Below are 19,420 nucleotides of genomic sequence, written 5' to 3'. Positions count from 1 at the left end.
ATTCTCGTACAGACTACTTCAATTTAATTAATTCAGGTGCACTCATGGCTCTTTTAGCCTTTCTACAATTCAAGAGCAAGGGGATTTACAATGGCTGAAACTGAACTAATAATCAGTCAGCATTTTCAAGTGCATAATCTGCTAATGGCATATATTATTAAAAGCACGCAAGAAACAATAATACGCATTACTGAGAGGAAGATTTTCAATATAATTTGTATATAAATGCATGTATTGGAAATATTAAATCTCTAAATAATTAATACTTGAAAAGGTTTTTGGCAGGAAAAGATTTACACCTCTGCAGTTTTCTTTACTTGTGCTACTAGTTGAACAAGTAAGGGAGTTGTGTATTGTAACAATATTTTAAGACTTCTGTAAATTAAAAGAAACCAAACAAGGAATGGAATCACAAATTTGAAAATGGCAAAGATCACCTGTGGTAAGGAATGAAAGAAAAGCCACAAAGGCTATTCCCATAATGCAGAGCTGGGATGGTTCACAGCATTTAAGAAGTAACAACTTTACTGGTTCCTATAATTTAATGATGTGGCAGGCACAGCTAAGCAGTAATCAAGAACGTCTTGGCAATGTAAGTTTGTTTAGCTCTCATCAGAAAATGATTATTCATTGAAATAATTTTTATGAATTCTTAAAGATCAGGCTGAGATTTCTGGGTGAAACTTCAGAGGAAAGAAGTGTTCGTAAGCCACCCTCCTGATACTTAATTCCTGTGTGGTTAAGTAGTTAACTTTGGCTATTAGGAAGTTTGAGCCCTTACTGTACTAAGTGATGCAATTTCAATGCTTTATAAAGTTTATGGAATATAAAACTGAACAATTCCAATAAGAGAGCTTTAGAGAGGCTCAGAACACATGAATGCACTAAAACATAAGCAGAAAAGGACTTAGGTTTGGGGTTTTGTTATCCCAGCTGAATACCATGAAAATTAGGCTATCAAATTTCAGACAGTGTTTGTCCATCTAAGATTTTTTTTCCCCCATTGTTTTCTGATGAACAAAAAACCCCAACCCACCAGATAAAAACATAATAAATCTACGGCCTGCCCCTCGAAACAAACAATCATAGTTTTTGTAAGCAACTAAAAAGCAACAGAAATACAAAACCTTCAGTGATTAGATGGGGATTCAGCTGGAAGTGATTACTCTGGGTGAGTGGAGTGCCTGAACACTTTTCTTAGGGATGGGGAAAGGGAAAAACAAAGGGGAAATGGAAGGGGAAAAATTTACTCTCCTTAGTTACAGACAACATCTGTAAAACCTCAACCAAGGATGAACTGACTCATAGCACCTAAACACCTATATGAAAGCAAGAGGTCATCTTTATACAGTGGTGCCCCAAAATGGCAGTTAAAATGCTACTGCTTGTGATTTCACTACTTGTCACTACAAAGATACATAGGTGCATCTGCTTGCCAGTGCCTATGCAAAGAACAGCAACTATTTAGAGTGAATTGAAGACCTAGAAGACTAGTGGGCAGATGCTATTACTCCCTTCCTCCCAAAGCAAGACCAGCTATGGCTAAGTCATCCCTGCTTTGTTTACTTCTGGTTTGCCAGTTCAGACTTTCTTTTGCCACTTGAAGGCTATGACAAGTATTTGTAAATGTTTCCACATGACAGAGGAGTGAGGGTTCATTACACCTCCGCTTTTCTCTGGTCTTGCCAGAGGTAGGCAAACTCTAGGGACAGGAAGCCATTGCTGTTGTGAAGGTGGCAAAGCATGGGACAAAGCCCAGAGAGGCTGTGACACCTCCATCCTTGGAGACATTCAAAATGGGACTGGACAAGCCCCTGAACAAGCTGCTTAGAGCAGCAGACTGAACTAGAGACTCCAGAGGTCCCTTCTGACTTTAATTACTTTATGATTTTAACAGGAAGAGCACACATTCCCAGATGTCTATCCTACCTCCTTGCGTGGCATTTCAAGTAAATTGCACTAAACTTTCCCTCCAATTTCAGCTCTTCATTAGGATCAACTGAAAACAAACCCACTATTCTGTCACAGTTTAGTCTCCGCTTCCAGCCTCACACAGGTTTCTCAATCATATCTTCCTCAAAGTTATTTCATGTGGGATGAAATTATCCAAACTCAGCCTTGAGCTCAAGAATTAACAGATTTTTATCCGAACAAGCTGGTTGCATGTTCCAATTCTGATAAGAAATGTCCTTCAGGTAGGAATTCTGTGCACAGATACCTAAAATTAGGGTAAAAACTGGAAAAGTTAACTTTGCTAGAATTCATCTGCTCTTTCTATAGCTATATTCCTAAACCAAGCCAAAGATAAAACCCTAACAACTTCTTTCACAAATGCGTCTGGATAAAGGATGTTTCATGCTCTGTTGTGTTTTAGAGGACAACACTGCTAAAAAAAAAAAGTGTCCCATAATTTCACAAATACGCTTCAGATTCAGAATAATATTTGTGAGGTTACAAGCACAACACAGTATAGTTTCCTTGCTTAAGTAGCTACTGTATGACTGTACAACTTAATTGTTAAAAAATTGTATTATTAGGTGTTAGTTTTATGCAGTTACTTAGAAATAAACTGTAAAATGAAAAATAACATATTTTAAAAATGCATAGTTTTTAATTATGCATCTTAACCTACTATTTAACAATGCCACTTTATTTAAGTAATACAGCATGGACAGCTTAATTCACTGGAGTATGGTACATTCTTTTGATGTAAAGTTCCTTAAGAAACTTCATTTTATAAACCACATGTAATTGCAGACCATATTTTAAGATGATGCTACTAACTGAGGAAAATGTGTTTGCACTTTCAACTTTAGTACCTTCTCTAATATTTTAGGGCTTTTTTGATCTATCATTCCGATTGTACAGAGCATATTTGTTAACATTCTGCAAATTGGCACGTTACCAGGACACTGAAGAAGCTGAGAAACTGGAATGTAGAAAGAGCCTTTCTGAGTGGAAGGAACAGACTTTTAGTACTGAAAAACACACGAAAAAATTCCTCCCCAAAACCTTGCACTAAGCCTTTTCGCGCTCAAACTCTTCAAGAGATAACCTACTATTGTTTTATTTAAAAGGGCAACTTTTGAGCATGATGGACAAAACAAACCACTTTAAGGAAATATCTCTATTTCACACATTGACATTTTCTTAATTACACTCAGCAGGTATCTATCCACAACAATTTGTTCTACTGTGTTTAAATACTGTGGCACATAAAACACCTGTTGATGCATCTACTCTTCACATCCAGGTATAACTGACTACATGCCAGGATGCTGCTAATCACAGTATTTACCAGTAGAGGCACAGAATCATAGAATCCTAGAATGGTTTGGGTTGGAAGGGACCTTAAAGATCATCTAGTTCCAACCCCCCCTGCCATGGGCAGGGACACCTTCCACTAGACCAGGTTGCTCAAAGCCCCATCCAACCTGGCCTTGAACACTTCCAGGGATGGGGCATCCACAACTTCTCTGGGCAACCTGTTCCAGTGCCTCACCACCCTCATTGTAAAAAATTTCTTCTTATATCCAGTCTAAATCTACCCTCTTTCCATTTAAAGCCATTGCCCCTTGTCCTATCACTACACTCCCTGAGTCCCTCTCTGGCTTTCTTGTAAGCCCCCTTTAGGTACTGGAAGGCTGCTATAAGGTGTCCCTGGAGCCTTCTCTTCTCCAGGCTCAACAATCACAACTCTCTCAGCCTGTCTTCATAGGAGAGGTGCTCCACCCCCCAATCACCTTCATGGCCCTCCTCTGGACTTGCTCCAACAGGTCCATGTCTGTCTTATGTTGGGGGCCCCAGAGCCGAACGCAGTACTGCAGGTAGGGTCTCAATGAGAGCAGAGGGGCAGAATCCCCTCCCTTGACCTGCTGGCCATGCTTCTTTTGGTGCAGCCCAGGATACAGTTGGCTTTCTGGGCTGCCAGCGCACATTGTCGGCTCATGTCCAGCTTTTCATCCACCAGTACCCCCAAGCCCTTCTCCGCAGGGCTGCTCTCAATCCCTTCATCCCCTAGCTTGTATTTGTGCTTGGGATTGCCCTGACCCACGTGCAGGACCTCACACTTGGCCTTGTTGAACTTCATGAGGTTCACATGGGCCCACCTCTCAAGCCTGTCAAGGTCCCTCTGGATGGTATCCCTTCCCTCCAGTGTGGTGACCGCAGCACACAGTTTGTTGTTATTGGCAAAGTTGCTGAGGGTGCACTCAATCCCACTGTCCACATTGCCAACAAAGATGTTAAACAGCGCCGGTCCCAACACCGACGACCCCTGAGGAGCACCACTCATCACTGCTCTCCATTCGGACATCGAGCCATTGACCACAAGACTTTGAGTGTGACCATCCAGCCAATTCCTGATGCACTAAGTGGTCCATCCATCAAATCCATGTCTCTCCAATTTAGAGACAAGGATGTCATGTGGTACAGCATAAAACGCTTTGCACAAGTCCAGGTAGATGACATCCATTGCTCTTCCCTTATCCACCAACGCTGTAACCCTGTTGTAGAAGGCCACCAGATCTGTCAGGCACAATTTGCCCTTAGTGAAGCTACGTTGGCTGTCACCAATCATCATCTTATTTTTCATATGCCCTAGCATAGTTTCCAGGAGGATCCACTCCATGATCTTGCCAGGCACAGAGGTAAGACTGATTGGCCTGTAGTTCCCCAGGTTTTCCTTTTTTCCCTTTTTAAAAATAGGACACCGTAGTGCGCTACTAGTCAGCAATATAGGAATTCACTGCAGACCAGGCTCTGACAACCTCTAGATATCAATCCTGTGGGTAGGACTCATCAGCCTTAAATTCAGTCATCTTAAAAGTTAGGTATCTACTCTAAGCCAGCTGTCTAGACTCTCTTGATAAGTGATGGAGAAAGACAGGTATCTCCTGAAGACAATTTATCCTAATCTATGGTGGGTGTCTCAGGTGGAATGAATCAACTGCTGGAACCGTCTGATTCTCTCTACTGAACTAAAGATGGAAATCAGAAGAGTAACTTAGTCTAGACACCAAACTTTTGGATGACTGAGAGTCAGGGAAAAGAATCCAACCCTATGTCTCTATTTGCCACATCACCAGGCACTACCCTATGTGAATAAAGTGTATTTGTAAATGTTTCTTGGACTTGGAACTTGCTTTAAATCCCATATAACATTAGGAACAATAACTTTCTCCCAAATCAGTCTATTTCTCAACACTGGTGTAATGAGCTTGGGCTCTTACTGTACAAGGCCAATGACTGACACTCAGTTTCCTATAGCACTGCCTGACTTGAAGCTATACTACAACAGTAAATCAAACCAGCAGAAGTTCTTAATTATCCTGTTCAAAGCACCGATTAAGAATTTTGTCATGAATGACAAATCTCACCCATCAGTCACTTAACAAAGTGATACATTTCATATACATACAAAAGATGAGCAATGAGGGGGAAAAACGGCAGTGATACCTACTTGTCCAAGAGTGCACTCCATGCCACCAAGAAAATCTGCTTCCTTCAGCCCATTGTGATTGCTGCTAATATCATGGACTTCAAACCGCAACCGCTGCACCTCTTCAAAATAGAAGTCCACGTGACAGCTTCGAGAAGACTCTTCAAAATAGAAGTCCAAGAACCACCGTGAACAGCTTCGAGAAGATGGGATTTATACAGGTTCGAATCACTTCTGTCCTGTCAACCTGCCAAATGGAAAAGAGGTCATATGAGTGGTTTCTCTTTCTACCAGTGATGGACTACAATGAGCTCCTGAAATACAGTTTTCTCATTTGTCAGGACTGACAGCTGTGACTGTGGCCACGGACACTACCATTTCTATGGGCAGCAGCAGCTGCTGTTTCTGCGCAGGGCTGGCCACATGCAGAAGATAAGGCCAACTTCCCTTGCCTCTCTCTTCCAGCAAGTCTTTGGCAGATATTGGTAGGAACACGGGGCACAGCCTACAGCTTCCTTCGCAGGGTGAGCAATCACTGCCCCTGTTGGGTATACTAGATCAGTCAGGTGGCAGAGTCAGGAGCTGTGCATAGGCAAAACAACTGTCTTGTGCTAGACTAATAACTGGGAAATCAACTAGAGAGTAGCTACAGAATTTACACATCCAGCAGTACCCATCCATCACTACAAAACAGCAGCACAGCAATACAGTTTTATCAAACTAAATGGAAAAGCAAGCAAAAACCCCAGTAATTACTCATTTTGGACAACTTGCATGATTAAAGAGTGGAGAACTGGATCCACAGCAAACAACTTTTCTTAAAAAATATATCAACTTTTCCACCTCGCTAACTTTCAAGAATCTGATGGATTATACACTGCTTATCCCTACCTCTGAGCTTTACAATTGTTAAAGAAACACCATCGAATCTAAATTGCTATTTCTTCAAAAAAGTGCTTATAGAGTACTTTCTAATTCTCTTAAAATGCAGTACTTGGGTTTCTTATTTTTGAAGTAGGCCTTTGCTACTTTTCATTATGATGCATTATTGGTGACACCGTAAGAAATAAAGCAATTTCCTTTTTTTCCACTCTCTTTGTTCTGGCACAGAAAAAAACCTAATAATTCTGCAAGATTAAAGGAACTGATCCTAAAATGAAGTAGGACTTGGGCACATCACTCACTAGACAGGAGGTGGCTCATGTGCCATGGAAAAGACAAATTAAATTGCTCAGAGGAAAAGTGATGAGATCCTTTGTCTGATTCCTGATCAGGAACATCTGTTGTGCAAAAAATGACAGCCACTTGCTTCACTTTTCAGAGTTTATACTGCATTAGCCTTGCAAGTAGTTGTCAGCAAGGACACAAAGAGTCAAGCCAATCAAAAGCATGGGGGGGAGGAGGGGGAGATATGAAAAAAAAGCAGTTCCTGGTAGCACAGATTTATTTTAGTGCTCATCAAAGGTGTCAGATTGACAGCTCTAACAGCTGAAATTCTTTAGCTAATCATCAAACAGATGCTACCAGTCATCAAACAGATGCAAACCAGTACTACCACTGCTGTCTTCTCACACAGCTGTGTCAATGTGCTCTGACTATGCCAAGAGGAGACCATCACAAAAGGAAAGCAGCCTTACTTACAAATTCAAGTCTTAATCTCTTTGCTTAGACTAGCTAAAAATGATGGTTCTGATAATAGTGATGCAAAGCATAAGAATAACATAAGTAAGAAAGGATACCAGCTACCTTCATTCAGGTGCTTAGCCTATCTCAAAAATTTTTTGGTCTCCACTTGCAATCAGTGTGACTCGAAATCACCATTACTGCTACAACATGAAATACTCCCAATGTCAGATGACCAGTCAGTTCAATGGGATGTCCCTGAGATCTCTTCTAAGGGGAAAGGGATTCTATCCACTTGCAGAAGAGCAGTTATCTCATGAAATAGAGCAGCAGCAGATTCAATAATTGAAATATTTAAATTACCAGTTTTAAATTTTTCTTCATAGCCACAGCAATCTCCTAAACTCATTCCTTGTATGTATATAAACTTAATTTAATGGCGTCATTCTAAATGCATCATTGGTACGGCAGATCTCCTCAGGCAGTAACTGAAGTTTCTCTGTTATTGTTTCTCCTCATCTCTACTTTGCTGCTGGAATGTGGGGAAATAGTTCGCCACTGTGAAATGCAGCAAGATTTACACCTGTCCTCAACACAGGTTAAATACGTGACTGTTCAAGGGAGTGAAGTGCCTGAAAATGGAGGCACAGGTCTATACACAGGGACATTAAGAATTTCAGTTTCACATAGCGATAAGGCACTGTTTGCTTTTTTCCAGCCTGTGACTGACAGACACAGTACTGAAATATAGCCATTTCACTGAATTTCCCCAGTCTTCCCACATTACTGAGATGATATATCAAGCCAGCATGTCAGAGCATGGGACTACGTGAGAAAAATCTGTATCGAAAGAAGCAATGCCAACAGCTCCACAAGTGATACAAAATTCTTCATGCCTCTCTCAGCAGTCAGCAACATGCAATAGCATTAGCCCTATTAGTCTACCTTGTCTCCAGTCTGCTTTGTCAGCGTATTTCACAGTTACCCTACCCTTTGGCTAGAAAGTCTGGCAGGGTCCTCAGCATGAGAATCCCAGCTCCACTCCCTCGCTTTGATTACTGTGCAGCAGGGCTAAGCACTGATAACCAGCTGGAGTGACTCATGATGAAGCAGCAGTGGTGAACAGAACAGTTCGATAAATTCACTAACTCATGGAACGCTCTAGATTAAAAGATGCTATATAAACACAAGGTATAATCTCCATTTGACTTCTGCCACTTACTAGAGGCTGTTCTTTCTTGAGTCTTCCTGCTCTCATATTCAACTGTAAAGCCTTAACGCTCTCTTTAGAAATGCTGGATGAGCATGAAACCTTAAAGAAAACTGGTGAGAATACTATTGCTAGGTGCAGTTTCATGCTGATAATCATCTAGGAGGTCATGAACTACAGTGCTGCAGACACTTAAAAAAAAAGGCTGACTTGTTTTTGACCACAACAACCTACCCCAATACCTGCAGGACCTGCCGCATTTCAAGCAAAATATGGTGTCATGTTCCGTGCTAACCCGAAACACAGGTCCATAGCAGTCTGACAAGATGTTGACCTCATGCCACATGTCCTTAATCCCACTGTCACCCAAAATCGATAACAGCACTTCCGCTTGTGTGGATGACGAAGGCTCAAATGCTTCAAGAAAACACAGTTCAGCCCTCAACAACTGAACATTCAGAAAGTTAGAACTTCTCAGCTTGAATGCTCTCCAAAACACAATGAAGAACACCAGCAACCACATTAAATCTCCATTACTTTTGCAGAAGAGAGCTTTTAAGTCCAACAACAGTATGTTATAAGCAAGTGGAACTTACGCTTTTGGTCCCGTTACAGAAAACACCAAACTCTTGGGCAACCCAATCCTGAAGGCAGGTAGATTTCTCAACAGGACATGGACAGGGGTCATGCCCACAGCTTTAGGATTTGCTGATGCCTGACATATGAGCCATCTGTTATTTCTGGACTTTGCTAGAACAAGGAATTTCTCCAACTTATTAAAGCAGAACAAATTTTCAAAAGAAACAACTGACAGCTACATGCACCTTTGGGCTGTACCAACAGTTAAAAAACTGACCTTAAAAAGAGCAGTGCTTCAGCTGACACCACGATCTGAACATCTGCTTCATGGTACAGCTTTACCTGCACTTTCCCTTCAAGGACAATTTATACAGAGAAAAGGACTTGCATCTTCACCTCCTGGGATGGACTCACGCTGCTTTCCTTCTTCATCACTTTAGGCCCGTGTCACTCCACAGAAGGTGGCACCCTGCTGAGCAGCCAGAATTACTTGGCAGGCCCATCTGGATGCAGCCACCCCGCGAGCTTCCCTTTGGGGAGCTACGAATGACATACAAACACCAAAGTAGGCCTCCACAGCGTAAAGCACCATCTCAACAGCAGGAATTAAAATATAGAAAAAGAAAAGAACTTCTTGCTTTGGGCCTTCTGAACCCTCTCGTCAAACCCAGAGGAAGCTGGAAGCCGGGTTTGAAAGTTGTTTTCTCTCTGTACCGCTCACCGTGGATGGACAGTTAGCAGGATTGTTTGCCTGCTTTCCTGTTGACCCACCATCACTGCTGAAGAACTGCAAAACCTCCTTTGCAGTCAGATAGCATCAAATTAAAGGAAGCTCAAAAGACAGATAAACAAATAGTAAAATTCAGGCTTCTTATGCTGTTTGCATCTTTTGTCTGTGAGCTACTGAAAAGCAGTCAGCTTTGCAGAACTGTGATAAACATGGTAATTTCAGTGAGGAAACAATTCCCCATCCTAGCTAACATTTCACTGACAAAGAAGTAATTCCATTGTTAAAGTACGGGCTGAGGATCTCCTCTCCATCTTCCACCACTAGTTGAAAAGTGAAGTTGAGGAAAAAGAGCCAGCCTGAGGGGAATTTTTTAAATTCTATCAAAATTAGATGAAATATAAACTATTGCATATGCAAGGATGAACAAGGATTTCCTAGAAGCTTACTGTCACCTGGTATCTAAGGCTTTCAAGTGATCATAAACCAAGCTTTCTCGGTATGCCTTTGAGTACCAGGGAAAAGGAGAATTTTCTACAGGACCTGAAGCTCTGCACCTCAAGGCTGTGCTTCAGTGTTTAGCACAGATCAGCTGTGTGGAGAACTCAGTGTCCCACACAGATAACTGGTACCTATCTGCTCTCCACTGTATTTCTAGCAAACACATAACTAGCACAAAATCAACACATTTTCAGTCGTTGTTACTTGACAACTTTGAGGTGAAAACCAGCCAAAAGTCAAAGGGGCACAGAGAATTCACTGTCTTCTCACCAAAAGGACAATTCTTTGGGGGAAATTTTAATCAGGCTCATGAAATAGTGTGGCAATGCTATAGTCAATAATGATACAGCTGTCTCATGAACTAAGGAAAATCTTTGATCTACAGAACTATGGTCTGAAAATTTATATTGGTGCTGCATTTCCTTAAGTGTTTTTTAAAACTGGTTAAAAAGCCACGAACATACAAATTCCATTAAATAGAGAGCGGGTGCTGCTATTCAGCCCAAAGCATGCTTTTTGTGGCTATTACATTTTTAGCAAGTTCTTAGCCCAACAAATAAACCCACTGTTCCCTATACATTTTACAGGCCAACAAGGGAAAACCAACAGGCTGTATTTTCAGTAGAAATCATTATAAAATGCTGATTAAAGTGAGAAGAATCACATTTGTCAGCTGAGATAACAAAATGCACAGAGGTGAAGGGGTAGCATTATTTTTAGGTCATCTGAATTTTAACAAGACTGAAAATTTCCATGATACAGTACCTCACATGAAAATTTGATACCAAGCAGAAAGCAATTTACACTTTGCTTGGTGGCTCCTGAGAAAGTTATTAATAATTTTTTATTATTATTATTAACAGTGCTTTCACACCATCACATCTCTATCCCACAAATGAAAAGTCATTGCAAAGGTGACCATAATTTATAGCCCTTGTTTTCAGTTTAACTGATGTCTGAAAACAGTGAAAAGAAACCAATAGGTCTTCAACTCTTTTTAGGCTGCAGAGCTCAAAGCCAAGCATAATCTTGTCAATGTCGGCAAAAACCTTTTGGCCACAGGTTCACTGGAAGAGGAGCATTTAACATGAATGGTCTGGAAATTATCCACAAGTAGTTTCTTTTATTTATGTGATATAAATATTAGACAGCTTGTAAACCTCCAAGTCACAACCATGAAGACCTGCTCTCAAGCACTGGAAAAACCAATACATAGAAACAGCCCAGGCCTCAAGGGGCTCCAGTCTAAACAATTGGAATTACAGTAAAACAAGCATTACTATTTCTTAGTTGGAAAGATCTTCATTAAGAAAGCCCACTTCTCTGTTCAGGACCACTGACTGTCCTCTGCTTAATTCCTTTTAATTTCTCTGTTATTTTTCATTGCTCTGAAGCAGGAAACAGATAATTTATAATATATACTATGCATAAATCCTTTGAGAAGTTCCTGGATGGAGTTTGCCTTATACGCTCATAGCTTTTACAAGAAAAGAGAAATATGATTGTGGATAGCTATTTGCATAGACTTTATCTCATCCACTTAGAAACACAATGCTATATAGTTACAATAGCCACTGCACAGACAAGCACTCAGTATTTGCACTCAAGGACCTATACTGTTCCTTGGCAGACTCGCAGCCAGTACAGATTTCAGACTCTCATCTGAGCAACCCAAGCTCTCAAAATTAGAAAACCTGCAAAAAACTGTGGCTGCAATACAGTGCTAACTACTTGTGGCAAATCGTGGTAATGTCATTCAGGAGCTGAACAGGGAGCTCGTTTCAGCTGGGATAGGAAAGAGTGATGCTCAATCCCTACTATGAGGAAAGCAGGTCCTAAACTGGTTGGGAACCCTTGTGCCAAGGGAATCCCCAGATTTCTGGAACAAAAGACATCTCTGGGGAAGCTACAAGACTCCCCTTCAGCTTTAGGACCATGTGCAGTTGTCATCATCGACCTCCTTGGTAAGTCTAGGCTTTCTAGGTTGCATAAAGATACTGGAAAGACAAAGGTATCCCTGCTACTCACTGTCATTCAGGAAAGCTCAGATATGAGAGAAAAAAAGCAAGTGGTCAACTAATGCATTAATGCATAGTCACAATGTCCCTGAATGCACTAGATACCTGCTTTTAGTTTAGTCTCCTCTGGAAAGAAATACTTCCATTTCATTCAAATCGTTCTGGGAATTACGGGACATCAAGTCTTCTCAGCCTAATGCCATGGAACCCAAATCTTTTGGGCTTGAGTGATAATTTTTAGTCACTGTATGGACTGCAATGAAAGCAAACATTAAAACTGTTACTTTGTTGGGAGAATTTCGTGTAACCCCCTTGGATCTCTAATTACTTTCCTGATGACATTGCTGATGGGACTCCATCTGCATTTGTCAGTGCTGGGAGACCTGTTCTGCCATGATTCTGTGACAGTTTTAGTTGGATGACATTGACACAATCTGGGTAGATTCTGACCCACTACTTCCTACCAACAATATTTTAACACACACACGCACCCCCAATAAAAACATTAAAAGCATGTAAAATATTAAAAACACCGTATAAAAATATGAAATATTATCATGTTAGTATTATTGTCAATTAATTTATATTGAGATATTAATGTATAATATTAAAATATTAAATTGCACTTAAAATGTTTTTTACTTTTTTTTTTTTTTTTACAAAGGACTAAAAGGCTAATTTGGTCTAGCGGTAAATTGCAGAGCATCTAATGTATACACAGCCAGTAAAAAACTACACCTAGCACATGTGGTTGTATCACAGGGGATGTTGTGTCCCTATAAGTACAGAGATGATCAGGCATTTTCCAGGGAAACAGCGTGTCACTGGAACATGAATGTAGGTTAACCAAGAAGTTTGGAGGCTTTGTCAGCCACAGAGGTTTGATGAAACTTTTGCCTGGCAAGGTTTGAAAATAACCCAGCCGCTGCTCCTCCTGGACATCAGAGGTTCAGACAAAGGTCTCTGCTCTGATTCAGACCAGAAATGCTAACTTTGGTCCCTCACACCACTGGGGACCATCTCAGCCACCAGGCTACTGGCTATTTCGCATGGCTCCCTCTGCATTCTGTTTTCTATAAATTATAGAATACTCACTGTCCCAGAGAAGCAGACTGCAACCATGTCCCACCACATGATTTCACCTTTCCTGACCCTAAGAAATGCCTTAAAATGACACATACAGTCTTCAGTTTGCTTGACACATGAATGCAGTGCCATAGTGCTGGTGGTGGGGGAGTGCTGGCTGACCCCCAACACCAGCGCCGGTCCCACCACGCAGTGCGTAAGGTCAGGAAGGGTCACAGCAGTGCCTCTGGGTCAGGCTGTAGTCATATGTTTGAGTTACGGCCTAACTGTGATGATACTGCTCAATTTATGGTTAAACACCATGCATTGACCTTTAGGGATGACCATTACTCAATAGTTTCACTATGTAGGCCTGGTTACTTTGTATAAACGATGCAGGCTTTGCCAGCCAGCATACCCTTGAAGAAGGAACTGAAGAGTGATAAAAAGGAAACATCCTGCCCCAGAAAGCACCGGATGATTGCCAAAGCAGCATGAACTAGGGGAAAAGTAAAGGTAGCAGGGGAGATCGCAACAACTGACTCAATTCAAGACCTAAAAGACTTACACACCCCCACCCCACCTCCTTGAGCATGCGCTGTAGAATAAAAGAACACTGTACTTTTAATTCGAAGCAGGAAAAACCTTAGCCCAATAGAAACAGTGGCAGATAAGCGACTACTGGTAATGATTTTGGGGAAGGACTTTGGAAACTAAGTGGGTGAATCTAAAAGTGTATAAATTGCTTGCTTAACTACAGGGTGTGCTAGCTTTGTGGAATTACCACCTAGCACCCATCTTTGCGCAAATATGATATAAATAATGTCTCTCCTGAGTGTATGATTATTGGCTCGTTGCATGCTGGGAAACGAATCTGCTTTTCGGACAACAACGCTGTGCTCATGTAAAAGTGAGTCCCAACTGCCAGACGTATGCACACACGTCACTGGTTAATCCCCGACCTGTTCTGGCCTCTTGAGATAGTCACTGTCTCAGCTCGCCTGCCAGCGCTGCGCTGACTCTTCTCCATCTGCTGGCTTGTTAAGGGGAAGCACCAAAGGGCAGAGGGGTTGGTGAACTGCTGAACTGAGACCAGCTCCCAGAGGAAGCTCCTCGCCTGGAAAGGAGGAAACCCCAGACTGTGTCATCTGCAAAGGCTTTCACTTACTGCCTGGCCAGTCCAGGCTCAGGGATGGTAAGGAAAACACGTACGGCAATTTTAATTTGCCTGCTTTGCATTAAGATTTGGCATAAAGCATGGAATAGCAAAGAACTCCAGCCCTGAAATTTTAACTGAGGACAAAATTAAATGCTGCAGCTTCTCTGAGCCTAATTGCAGAACTTCTTCTGTACATAAAAACTGTAAAACATAAAGCTTTTTACATCTATTGACCTTGGGTTATAAAGGATGACACTTTTTGCACCAGCTGCTGTACTGTGAATATTCAAGCCAGTTTTGAAAAGCCAGTTGCAGAACATTTCTGTGAACCTGAAAAGTGCAATGTCTCTTCAGAGCACATCATTAACGCAGCGTAAATTAAGGCCTTTCCAATGAACAATAGTTAAGTGGACTGAACACTGAGAGGACAATGATAACATTGTGAGATAGCAGTAACTGCCTTTTCTAGAGGATATTTTACATTTCCTTACATTTAAAATGGGAACACTTGTAATTCTGAATTTTTGTGTGTAATATTTTGAGTCCTCCTAGAGATCAGAAGCGCAAGTCTGAAGAGAGAAGGTCACTTCAGGTATGCATAAAAGACGGGCACAACTTCTTGATGAGCAGCTGAACTTGCTGCAAAGCAGCACAAGGATTTAATCTCACCTGGAGCCTCCAGGGTAGGTCCCCCAGGGTGCTCAGGGATCTCTCCGTCTTTTGACCTCTGCTATCACTGCCGTGGGTAGTGCTCATGCCTCAGCAGAGAGGACTGTGCAAGCCCTCTCATCTGTATTCTTCCTTAAGCCATGAAGTTGTCCTCATAATTAGCTATGAGCTATCACTCAGAGGTGACCCAACACAATACCCTCTTCGGCACCCAAAAAATGTAGGCTTATATTTCCAAATAACTAGTTGCTTTAAAGCCTTGACTTTTATAGCAGTGTTTACTGTTTTACCTAACTTGAGGTATGCACAGTACTTTGGAGTGTAGTATCAGTCTGTGAGACAGAGCCAGCACTCCCCAACGGGAGCTACCACTTAGTATAAATGCTATGCCAGACCTCTGATGCTCTTCTTCAGCTGAGGGGAGTGTATGGCTCCATCTTCATATAGAAGCCTCTGTGCTGATGACATGCTGTGATCATAGTGTCATTGACAGGAGATTTTCCAAAGGTGCCTGAGGACCCCTCCCTTTGTATCTCTAAAATCTGTTTGCTCCCCTTCCAGAATTGTTTTGACCAGATTTCTCTTCAATGTGAATCACCACTGTCCCTCTGATTTTACTGCCAGCTGCCATATACAGCATATTACAACAGCTCAAGAGCTACCTTTCTGCATTAACACCTGGCTGAAATGGATGAGCATGAGTTAAAGTTTTAAAAAAAGACTGAGCAGCCACACACACACTCTCCTAGTGAGGAAGCTCAGCAAACTCCCTGAGGCTCCCTTTGCACAAGGCCAGCAGCTGCAGGAGACAATATTCTGGAAGCCACCCCTTCCAGTATGACCATGGCCATGAACCAAGTTGTGTTTTGGAGCAGGCAGCAGTAAGAGTGCTGCACTCATGTCTGCACCACCTTATCTCCTGCAGAGTCATTAAATAGAGATAAGCAATGATTATGCTACGCCTGCTAGAGGGTTCAGACAGTAAATGGAATTACTCACGTCAAAGCCCTTTATCTTATTCTGGTAAGACCTTCAGAGCCTTAACAATCATATAAAATTGGCAGCTATAGAAACTTTGGTATTAAAGAGTGTTGCTTCTGAGGTAGTCAACACATTCTGACCCAGCTGTAAGTACTGCAGAAGAACGTCATAGGAATCACTTGGTGGCAGGAGGTATCCATGTGCTGTGATCCCTGCATATTTAACAAGCACTCAGCAAACATCAACACAAGTGGATAATGACCTGCATCAACTCATGGGATAAGGTGCTGTAACCCACTCAGATGTGATTACACTCGCATAAGAAAAAAGAGAATTCATTTTTTCACTGGAAACTCTTGAATGCTACCTCAAAGCTGAGCCCTGAAGCCAGGATGCTAATTCTTCCTTTACTTTATAAGCCAAATACAGCCCAGACATTCAAAGACTATGATGACTGCCATTTATTATTCCCCAACCTTCATTTGATGTTGAGAGCTTCAATCCAATCTTCTTAATGTACATGTCCCTGAGGACACAGGCTTTTTTGTAGAGAACAAGACCGATCCTTCGAAGTGGCAACAAAAATATTCACATATTACACCATTTAGCTCTACTCTTGACTAGCCACAAAATGCTAGTAAGCAGTACAGTGCCTGGCAGCAGTCTGAAAGTCAGAGCACTATGCAGCCATTTGAAAGCTCTTCAGCCATATATTCTCTACACAGTTTCCCCCACAGGTTAGAAAGTGAGCTTTGGGAATACAGGTCTTCACTGATGGAGTTTCAATTTCATTGTTATTTGGTTGCTCATTTTTAGTCTGCTTATAGGGACAAACACAGTTTTGTTGGTTATTTTTGTGCAAGAAGGGATAGGTTTTTATCAAGTTATGTATCAATTACTTGACTGCTTTTCCCCATACAGATGATATTTTAATGTCTCCTGATCAGCTAAATTTTAAGTTCTTTAGAAGCTCTTTAAAAGGGAATTTTTCTTTTAATATTCTTTTGAGTCACAATGCAATGCATGACCTTGCCTGCACGACAGCATTAAAAAAATGCTACAATGTTACTGGGTTTTGGAATATGATTTAAAATGTGCCAAGTACCCGAAGGTTGCTTTTTTCAAATGCCATTGCTTGGGAATCCTCAGTTCATTACCAGAATACTGTACTCACACCATTAGATTCTGCTGCAGCACTGGACTACAAAGAAATGAATTCAAACTTACTCTAATCAGGATGCAAAGTATTTGCTAATTCCACCTTTCATTACTCCAAAACTGACTTCCAGAATTAATTTTCACTATTGGCACCCTTAGGTAATCTCACATCCTGGGCACTGGGCTTCCACAGCAATTACAGACATCTTTCTTCTTTGCCTGATGTACTGGAGGGCAATAGATTTAGAAGTTCGACATTTGTGTTGTAGTGCCAGCCCATTCAAACAAAAGGGCAGATGTTTGCTGCTGCTGAGCAGCAATTAAGCCTGCAAAGAGGCCTTTAGAAGAGTGCATGGTAGCACAGGACTGACCAGGAGAGAAATCCAGCATCATACCATTTCTCAAGAACTTACAGGTAATTGAAAACAGAAAAATTAAGTGATGGGATGATCCTTTGCTCACTGAATATCAGTGGGACTACATCATACTAAGTAGGAAATCTACACTGCTTCAGTAATTTGCTCTTTAATTAACTGACTATAAATAGTGATTTGATAACTTATACTGAGAAACATCTCCTGCCTCATACACTCAGGTAAGTTAAGCATAACTAATATGGATTCTCATATGGGTTAACGAGTTATGTCAATTGATACAGGCCTAAGCAAGTTGTTAGTTTAAGAAATTCATTTGCTAACGAAGTGTTCATAATTAAAGATTTATTAATTTACTTTAGTGTTGTAATTCAACTGCTAAATCAATTATATCATCAAGGCATTAGGAGCAGGAAGGCAATGCACTATTACACAAGATACACACTGCTTTACCAGGCTTTGCTGAATTCCTACCCCAGAAGTAACAATTTACAAGGCCCATTTAAACCAGATCGAGTCTTCCCACACAATTGGAGAATTTGGATCATGTGTTCGAATGACTGCCTAGAAAAATAACAGATTTCTTGTCACTCATGTCCATTATAAGCAACTCTCATTCTTCCTTTTCTTTTACACATGCATTTTATTAAGCTTGTCAATGGGGTTGCCATTTGCTGAAACCATAGCAGCCCAACAGCTTGATTTACTACCCAGGAACAGCAGTGGAAGCCTTTCTGTGAACTGCCACAAAACCCAGGAAAATAGAATATGACATTACTTGGTTTTCAGCCCAATTACATCCACAAGCACACGTTCTGGCATTGAATAGTACACAACTAACTGATTAGAAGTAGAGAGCAAGTTTAGCAGAGCTGTACTACAGTTTCGCAGACAGCATCCTATCAGACTCCTCACTCGGGAGCAATTTGGTTGGCACTCCTCTTGAAGGATGTCAGTGAGTTATGGTTCCTGTATTTATCTGGGAATATCTATTCCAAAATGATTTCTGGAAAACAAAAGCCTTGTAATCAAGCCTGGTAGACATGCGTGCTACCCAAAGATACATAAGCTTAGTCTACCATGACTACAATTTTCCCTTCCCTGAGAATGACTGCAGCCAGGGATATGCTACATACGGGGACCTTTTTTTACTACATCTGACTTGCCTACACAACCACTTCGAGCAGTAAGCAGCCCAAAGCTGCTTCCTGTAATAGCTGCAGGCTTTCCTGGAAAGCGTTATGACTTTCAATTGCTTGTAAACAATATGTTTGACATGTCCACATACGTCAGATATATATAGCACACACATATCAGTCCATCTTACATTCACTGTGAGTTATAAAATTGGTTGATACATGCATAGCTGTGAAGCAGGTTCAAATGTACAGAGACACCAAATCCATCCCTGGTACACCTCTTGGCAACAGCAGGATGCTAAGTGTTGAGTTTTTCAACTAGTGAGCACAAGATTCGATCACAAAAGACAAGTGTTAATCTTGCAGGTACTTCCATTAAGTGAAAGTAGTCCACGTTATCTACTCCTCTTTCCTACTATCCTGTTCTACACGTTGCAAATACAGGCTTAGTGGTGTAACTTATACATGCTCCATAATGATTCAATATTATTCTGCCGATTGTATTACTTCAGAGCTGGAATTTTCAAGGGAGTTTGTTTCTCAAATGTTTTAGCACATTGCTATTTGAGGCCATAGGGACAGAAAAATTAAGAAGTTCCCTTGTGCACAGGAGAGCTTTGAGCTCAGAAAGGAGGTTTCCCTCATCTGTGATATATACTCTTCAGCAGCTGATTTGCTACTTTATCAGGTGCCTTAGCAGATGCAAGACAGTGCACAGAGTTATGTCATGTCTTAACAAAATAACTTTGAATGTCTTCAAAAATTCATTTGCTGTGA

General features: G+C 41.2%; 1 protein-coding gene across 6 annotated transcripts in view; it reads right to left on the bottom strand.

Annotated features, from left to right (window-relative positions):
• The window catches only part of CPNE4 (copine 4), a 242,868-nt gene that overhangs the window by 111,293 nt on the left and 112,155 nt on the right, over nucleotides 1-19,420 (bottom strand). For all 6 annotated transcript variants that reach the window (XM_041122261.1, XM_030009660.2, XM_030009659.2 and 3 more), the window contains 2 exons: nucleotides 5,625-5,687; nucleotides 5,462-5,578 (listed from right to left, as the gene is read on the bottom strand). In XM_041122261.1, coding sequence (XP_040978195.1) covers nucleotides 5,462-5,482 — 21 coding nt within the window. In that variant the 5' untranslated portion in view covers nucleotides 5,483-5,578; nucleotides 5,625-5,687. The remainder of the gene's footprint in view (nucleotides 1-5,461; nucleotides 5,579-5,624; nucleotides 5,688-19,420) is intronic.

Source organism: Aquila chrysaetos, chromosome 3 (genome assembly GCF_900496995.4).
Source record: "Aquila chrysaetos chrysaetos chromosome 3, bAquChr1.4, whole genome shotgun sequence".
In the NCBI taxonomy this organism is placed as follows: domain Eukaryota; kingdom Metazoa; phylum Chordata; class Aves; order Accipitriformes; family Accipitridae; genus Aquila; species Aquila chrysaetos.
Note: the sequence above shows the minus strand (reverse complement) of the source record. Positions and strands in the feature narration are given on the sequence as shown.